This window comes from Pelodiscus sinensis, chromosome 28 (assembly GCF_049634645.1).
Source record: "Pelodiscus sinensis isolate JC-2024 chromosome 28, ASM4963464v1, whole genome shotgun sequence".
Lineage (NCBI taxonomy): Eukaryota > Metazoa > Chordata > Testudines > Trionychidae > Pelodiscus > Pelodiscus sinensis.
This window is the reverse complement of record NC_134738.1, coordinates 1,252,922-1,261,693: the sequence shown is the minus strand read 5'-3', so window position 1 is coordinate 1,261,693 and position 8,772 is coordinate 1,252,922. Positions and strand designations below refer to the sequence as shown.

The window sequence follows — 8,772 nt, the reverse complement described above, 5'->3', positions numbered from 1 at the left end:
CAAATTGCAGTTTCTAACGTTTCTTTGTAGTACAGACATAGAGTGGGTACGCAAACCCACTTTCATGGTCAGTGCAGACAAACTCATTGAGGTCAACTAGTCTCACAAACATCTTTGAATTTAAGCTCTGCTTAATTGCTTTGCTGAATTGGGCCCTTGGTCCTGCTGTTTATGCATTCACCTTCCTTAGTCTCCTTTCATTTCTCCCATGGAAGGAAATATTCTACCCACATCAAAATCCTAGTAGGTTAATGGTGGTGAAAGGAGTAGAATGAATACCAAAAGGGAGGGCCAGTGTTTAGCAAGTGCAGTCTGACATGTCAGTGTGGATTTGGTATCTGCAGACAAACCCCTTTGTGCTTACACAATGACAGCTATTAGAAACCCACAACAGCAGAGCACAGGTATCCCATACCCAGTGAAGGGCAGTTTCACTTGGAGCACATTCTCCTGCTTTTCTCCCAGTGTGTTCACTTTTATCTAGTAAATAAAACATACGGAAGCAGGCATGAATTAGTGTGGTTCTTTAATAATAACATCAAGATCAGCAAGAGTAGTTTAACAAATGACACATGAAACAAACACAGGGAGTGGAACATCATCAGTGAAACCTGGCTAAACAGTCTTCTTCCAACCAGTCCTGAGATCTCAACACTAAAGTCAATATGAAAATAGGAAGCCTATTTCCTTCTCACTGCTGCATAAGCCTCAGCTATTAACAGCATTCTCGGCTCATACACCACTGGCTCTCAAAGAAACTAGACAGCCCACCCCAACTCCCGTAATCGGGACGATGACAGAACATGCTTTGACACAATGTGGAGCAGTAGGAGAATTTGGAAGCTCACAAGGCTAATTTGAACATGAGGATTCAAATTACAGCCAGCAGCAGCTGGTAACTTTTCTGCCTTTTGAAATGTGTGTAGCCGTTGCCAAACGCTGCTGCTTATTCATTTCAGGCGGTGGGACAGATTGACAGAGAGCATCGAATATACAAATGTACATGACTAAGGAGTAATATACGATTATGGCACGAGTGACCTATTCACAGCAAATCGCTCAGAGCTGTACATCGCTATCAAGACCAATTCTGTCACTTCTCTATTTGTGCATGTGCAAGTGGTAAAAATGATACAAAAATGAAAACCTAATTCCTGTTGAAACTACAGGGCAGATGTTTCACCATTCAGCTCCTTCCTTCCTTTCCTCATGTTCTTTACTGAACTTTTGCCTTCAAGTGGCTAGCTTAGAATGACAGCCCTGTAATAAGGACAACAGGGAAGTTCTATAGGGAGAGGATACATAGGGTCCATATACAATACACCAGTTCATTCGACCTTGTTTGCATAGCGTTAATTGATGCCGGAATGCAATGTCAAATTATGAGCAATGTTCTCAAACCTGGTTGCCTAAAGTTTTATAAGTTTGGTCAATACTACAAAGCTAGGCTGACTTAGCCACATTACTCAGGCGCAATGCTCTCTCTAGTCTTTTCTATCCATGTGAGGAATAAATGATTCTCTGTACACCAAGGCATGTGCAAATGTGCACAGAGAGGTCTTTGCCCATACACAGAATATGAAGCTGAGTAGGGCACCTGAAAATCTGGGTCACCACTGGGTCTTAATGTCCCCCTGCTCGCCTCTTCCTATGGCTCTCCTTCCTCCAGAGAGGAACTAGTTAAAAATGAAAAAACCCTCCCAGAGCTATTAGCAGATACTGAGCCTGTGAAAGAGCCATCCAAGCGGTAAGGGAACCTTTTAACAGACATTTGCCAACCACACACGTGTATTGGCAGTTTCTGAATGTATCATGTTACTCAACAGGACCTTCGTTTAAAATTGGATTCAAATACTTTCCTGAGTGTGGTGCTGAAGATCATAAAATCACCTCTCTAAAGAATCATTTCCTCTGCTCCCCACAGCTGCCGGTGGGCATAGGGCACCAGTTTAATAGTACTGCCTAGGGCCCCACAAATCCCAGGGGCGGCTCTGAATGTGCACCACCAGTAAGACACAAACCTAGCGGTGGGCGCTTTGCTATTCAGCTGGGCAGCATTTGAATCTCTCCTGAGGGGCTGCACAAGTGCCCAGCTTAAAGGGAATGCTGCTCCGGTGTGTCAGAAATCCCCTCCCCCCCCCCAGCAATGTGGCTAAATCAATCTAGCCCAGCGCAGACAGAGCCAGGTGACAGAAGAATTTTCCAGTCAGCCTAGCTCCTGCCTCTCTGGGAGGTGAATTACCTACAGGGATGGACGTGCCTAGGAAGTGCCACTCTAGTGTTTCAAAAGTAGTCAAGTCCCTAGATTCATAGATTCCAATAAAACCACTGTGATTATCTAGTCCAACCTTCTCCATAACACAAGCCAAAACTTCCCCAAAACGACTCCTACAGCAGATCGTGGACAGAAACAGCCAGCCTGGATGGAGAATTCTCCCCAACCCTTGGTATGTTGGTCCACTGGTTAATTATCTTCTCTGTAAATTGCCCTCCCTGTTCATTACTCTCACCATTATGAATTCCCACCTGACCACCAGTCTGAATTTCTCCAGCTTCTCTTGCCAATCACTGTTCTCTGCTAGGCACCTAACTCCATATTTCAGCACCTCAACCAAAGGAATCTGATGTTTTTTCAAAAGAGCCCAGCACTTGTGGCTCCCCTTCATTTCAGTGAGGTCGGCCGGGACTTAGCGCCTTGGCAGCTCTGCTCGCTTCTGTTAAGGTGCCCAAATATAAACATGGGAGCCTAGTCTACAGACTTTGGCCTAGTCTATACTACACCCCTCTCCCCTGTCGATTTAACATACTGTGCTCAGCTTCAGTCACTGTACTCACTGCAGTGTCTTCTACCCGGCGGGCTGCTCTCCTGTCAACTCCCGCTACTCTTCTCATCCTGGTGGAACACTGGAGTTGATGGGAGAGCGCGCTGAGTCGACGGGAGTGCTGCAGTGTTGACCCACCATGTCAAGCCGCTTAGGAACACAAGTTTGATGGCATTTGGGCCCAATCCTCAGCTGATGCCAATCAGGACAGAAGTCAGTTGGGGCATATGGTTTACACCAGCTGAAGATATCTCCTTTTGGTCTTAATTTTTAATTCAACTTCTGGTTTTACCAAAGATGCCTTTACTTCCCACACCTCCTCTCTCTCTCTCCACCCCCAATACCTTAGTTATTCCCTTCTCTCTCTTCATATGACTGCAATACAAGAAAATTCAGAGATGAGAGCAGATACACTGATCTTTCATAGAGACACAGGGGCTATGTCTACACTTCCGTTTTCTTGCAGCAGAAGATATGCAAATCATGCTCACATTTGCAAATCACGCTGGCATTTGCATATCTTCTGCTGATCCTTTTTGTGGAAGAAGTTTTGCCGCTAAAAATCCCCGTGAAGATGGGGCCCTTTGTTGGAAAATACCCCTTTTGTGCAAGATCCTTCATTCCCCAAAATCTGAGGTTTACAGGATCTTGCACAAAAGGTTTTTTCCCCGACAAATGGCCCCATCTACATGGGGCTTTTTAGTGGCAAAACCTCTTCCACAAAAAGGATCAGCAGAAGATATGCAAATGCCAGCACAATTTGCATATTTTCTGCCGCAAAAAAACAGCAGTGTAGATGTAGCCAGTTTCTACGGCCACATGAGGACCTGTCCAATCATCCGGTCTGATCTCCTGCATAACACAGGCAGTCAAATGTCACTTGATCACTTCTACATTGAGCCTCTCATTTCTGGTTGAGCTACAGCATAACTTTAGGAAAGGCATCCCATTTTGATTTAGAGGCTTCTAGTGAGGGAGAATCTACCTTCTCCCTCAGCAAACTGTTCTGATGGTTAATTACCCTAACTGTGAACAATGTGTGTCTTAATTTTAGTTCGAATTTGTCTAGTCTCAGCTTGTTGCCATTGAATCTTGTTATGCATTTGTCTGCTAGATTATGTTTCAAGTACCACATGCTGGATAATACATAAAAGGACTCCATGTTTGTCAAATTAAAACTGGCCCTTTATTAGGAGAACTATTTACAAAGATGCTGAAACTGGAGCTAGCATTCCAGCCACATGCTCACAGACTGACTTCCCGATGCTTTCTTTAAACCTTTCCCTCCTGCAACCTGTGCGCCAGCCTCTACCTTCAAAGCTGTTTGTTACAGATGAAAGACCCTGCGCTATGAGAAACCGTCTCCCCTTTGGGAAAGGTTAGTTCAGAGTTTTGGAAAGATAGGGCCAGACATTTGAAAAGGCCCGTACGTGTTTGCACAGAACACTGCGCTTCGATAGTTTGCACCTGCTGAAAGTCCCTTCAGAACACACAAGTGGGCATCTGCATGCAGGCACAAACATCAGCATTTCTGCCGTGCCCCTGTCAATTTAGTACATGCATCTATTTCAGCCCCAGAAAATGTGGCCGTGATGCTGTGCCTGCTGACGTCAATGGCAGAACTCCAGCTGACCTCCTTGCTTCAGCACCAGGCCCCAAACCTGCATGACTGTGCAAACATATGTTGATTTTAAATGCAACACAGGAGGAGAATATATTCTGCTAGCCAGCCTTGACTCTGGTTTTGCGGAGTACATTTTACATGGTCAGAGTATACTGAAAACACATAACTTGCCTGGGGGCAATGCTCCCTCTAATCTTTTCCATCCACGTGCGGAGTAATTTTTATGCGCACTGAGACATGAACGAATGTGCACCAACAGTAGAAACACAAATCTAGCTGAGGGCGACATTTGAATTTCTCCTGAGCAGCCACATAAGAGCACAGTTTACAGGGAACACTACCCATGAGCACTCTGATTCTATGTCCAGAGTGTTCCTGAATGTTCAATGTCTAGCAAATAACTGGCTAATAATCAGTTAATAAAAACAGGCATTTGCTTATCGCTAAGTGTTTCTACACATACTCACTGCAGTATGGCCATACACTACTCTAGATCCAAGTGCATGACCCCGAGTAAGTGGATCCAGGGGAATGTACAGCCCACAGTCCTTGTACTTCAATTAATGCTATGCAAAGCAGGCACTCGTCACTACAGGAAATATTTGTACATTTATAAAAAGCAACAGGAACATAAAGAACAAAAATACAACAAGCACAGCTTGATACAATAACGTGCCATGAAATATCATTGGCTTTATAATAATTTACTACAACTTGAAAAATGTTCTTTTATCCACACTGGATAGGAAATGCTCCCATCTAACATATGGTAAGCATGCAATAACAATATATACAACAACAATTTGGAGTTTGTATTTTACCCATGAGAAAGACTGGAGTTCAGGGATACATTACAATTATTTTTTTCAGGCCTGATCGACACTTTTCTTTTACTCTGTTTAAGTTTGTGGTTTTTTTCCCTGTTAAATTGTGGCAAAGAATTTTTATAGGACTCTGCAAACATTGCTTTTAGTCCTAGGATATTAAACCCATATATTTTTTGCTAGCAGTTGTTCTAATTTACTAGTTTACAGTAAAAAAAATCTTAATGTCATTTGGTTAAGCAATAATCTTCTTCCCAAACTTTTCTGTACCATTAAGAGAACTACCTAGCAATCCCGCAGGACAGTATTACACTATTCCCAGTTATTACACTTTCCATCTTCAGCTATTTCATTAGATGGCATTCATCCCAATAGGAAGTCCAACCAAACTTTTGTCAGGACTTCCCAAGATTTCCAGTCCCACTGGACAACCCTAAAATCATCTTGTTGAACTGAGCCCGGCCTCTACTTGCTACATGCTGAGTAGCAACCAACTCAGGGAATGTCAAAAGTGCCATGTCTGCTCATAGCGGGGACTGCTCTGTGCTGCCTGCAGACAAAACAGTTGTGATGGTGGCCACGTTGGCCTTTTACAGCCGGCAGCCCTTACATGGGTCATTGTGGTCCCCACACCAAGTCAATTTGTTCATATGACACAAAAGACACTGGACTGAAGCTGAGCCTGATAGAAGGGGACTATTAATAAAGGTCCCTGCTGAAAGATATCCCAGTTTGTTCCTTGACTGGGTCTTTATCTTTGTATCTGCTCTGTCCCTCTTTCTTGTACAGCCTCTTCCTCCAGAGAAGTCATATTTCCAGCAGCACTGCGGTAACTATTTGGCAAATGCATCTCTCTATCTGGTCAAAACCAACTACATGATATGAATATGAAAGCCCTTAGATCGTTATAGAACTTAGCTACAAATATGATTTCTAGGGGGGCCATTGCATAATACAGATGACTGTAAAAGTAAACTAAGGAGGTGGAGGTTTGATTTTAACACTGACTATTTCTATCACTGTGTTTACAAAGGCAGGTGATCAGGAAATTTACTATTGGTTAAAACGTGTACATAGGGCAGTATTGTAAACTATGGGGAGATCCCACCGGAAAACAAGAGGAGAAAACATGGAGAAATGCAGCCAGTGCATTTCTTGGAAGCCTGATTCCCATCTAGGGCAGCTTTGTGCATGAGACTGGTAATGAAAGTGACCAGAAGAAGACGTAGCTGCACAGCGCCCCTTGCGCAAAGTATCCGGGAGACGCCTGCTGCTGATTCAGCAAAGGGGAAAAACAAATCCCAGCAGAGAAGCTGGTAGTGCAGAAGGAGGTGAGCCATAACCGAAAAAGCGGCGCTGATATTATGTGACCTGGTGGCAATAACAGGATTTAAGAAGCCTCGGGGGGCTGCAGTTTTTGAAAAACCATTAATAGAAGCAACCACTTGTTCGTACTTCAGCTGTTTCAGAAACCTTTGTTTGGAAATGGAAATGGTCCCTGAATTACTCTGCCATGCTCGTCAGAGAGCAGTTAGCCTACACGCAGTGTAAGGCCTCTTCTTTCAGCCTTCTTTCCTTTGCTCAGTGGTTTCCAGACCCCTATGGCCTGATGATTGAACTTTGAACTTTCACTAACTCTTTGTCTTCAGGTGTGGGGCTGGAGCCCTCCGGTGGGTTATTTTTAAAAATTATTACAGGTGATTCGTGTTTCTGATGGCGCTTCAGCCTCGTCCACCCACCCTTCCGCATAACAGCATCCACAAATCCCTACACCAGACACCTACTCCAGCACCCTCCTGGGAACTGAACGAAGAGGGCCCCGTTCCTTCTCCAAAACAAAGTCCATTGGGAAGGCTGCTTTTTTTCAGATTAAAACTCAAGAGTCTAACACTCCTCATGACGTTATCCTGCTGTTTGCAGACATGGGAGAGATAAGCCATTTTCCCATTAATCTGAAGCACTGCAACAAGAAGAGAACTCACGCAGTGGTGGCAAAGGAGCCTATGGTGATGTCCACATGGTCTGCGGGAGCTTTCAGCTGTGCCGTTCGCTGCGGAAGATGGCCCCGTGGTTTCTGGATTTTCTAAGAGCTAAGAAATGTCCAGTTTCTTCCGGGATCCCCGTGGGAAGCCACAGAGGGCAGGAGGGGTAAGGGCCCTGCTAACGCCACATTAGTGAATTAGGTTTCTGCAGTGGCATCATTTTTGCAGGCCCCTGGCTTTTTTCTCGTTGCTGGCTGGAGGACACTGATGCATTATGGGATTATACAGAGACAGATTAACAGACTAGCAAGTGGTTTGTTCTATTGTCACCTATTTCAGAATGTAAAGGCCTCCTATAACCCTCCCCCCAGACAGGTTTGTTACAGTGCTGCTGACAGAGGCCTCCGAATGCTTCTGGAAGAGAGAGGGACGAGACTGAGCCCCTAGACAGAAGGGCGAGGTGGGGGCCTGGAGGGAGGAGGGGCTCGGTTGGGAGCAGGAGCCTGGGGAGGTGGGGGGAGTGGAGGGAGAGTGGATGATGGGGATGGGGTGGGAGGAGGTGGGGTGTAGATCGGGGCAGGGGGCGGAGGGTTGTAGATCGGGGCAGGAGGCGGCGAGGAGGGTGGGTATGCGTTGTTGAGGGGGTATTTCGGCAGTGCCTCTGCATTCTTCACTCGGGTGAAATTGATACAGCGGCCCTAGAAGAGAAACAAAAAGGTTACTGAGCATGGAGATCAATGTTCCTTCTAATTTGCTCCTGCTGCATGTGGAATACATTTTGTTACATGTATGGATGTGCACCACCCTTAGAAACACATGCCACCGACAGCTGCCAGCTGTGGGCGCTCTGCTAATCAGTGGGACAGCATTTGAATCTCTCCTGCGTGGCCGCCCAAGTGCTCAGCAGGAACACAGCTGCCAACGATGTAACAGCGGAGGACCATGCTGGCCTTTGCAGTGTCCTACTCACAAGCCAGCTGTCCACGTGTATTTGTCTGGGGGCCCAGATGGAGTCAAAAGCTGCTCAACCCAATGCAACTCTTGCTGGACTGTTCAGAGAAACCCCAGATGGAGTCACGTCTGGAAAGCAGCGGCTGCTGGCTGGGTGGCCGGCCCTGGAGGCTCTGCCATCACCAGCAGCGACACAAAAGGAAGGGCATACTTTTACCTTACAGTATTGAGTGAAAGTCCACAAAAGAGCAGATTTAGCAGGGGAGACCTGATTTCACAATCCATGGCACATGTTCCTTGAGCGTGGATTTGGTAGGTCCTTAGACAAGAATGTCAGTGGGGTCTGAGCCACCATTGGTTAGAATGCCAGCCTGGCACAGGAATCCTCTGGCTTTGTATTGGAGGAGCATGAACTGTTCCTTCCACAACAACCAGCCCATTGCCACAGAGCTTGGCAAGACCAACCCTGGATATACCGATGACTATGTCTGGGTATCCAGATGCGCAGATTTATCTGCTAATCTGGAGCCCCTCAGGACAGTTAGCCTTATGATCATCTGTGCTAACAT

At 45.7% G+C, this 8,772-nt stretch overlaps 1 protein-coding gene across 1 annotated transcript in view; it reads right to left on the bottom strand.

Moving 5' to 3' along the window:
• Positions 1-509: 509 nt before the first annotated feature.
• The window catches only part of ANTXR1 (ANTXR cell adhesion molecule 1), a 216,801-nt gene continuing 208,538 nt past the window's right edge, over positions 510-8,772 (bottom strand). The window contains exon 18 of the mRNA XM_006119107.4: positions 510-7,950. Coding sequence (XP_006119169.2) covers positions 7,696-7,950 — 255 coding nt within the window. The 3' untranslated portion in view covers positions 510-7,695. The remainder of the gene's footprint in view (positions 7,951-8,772) is intronic.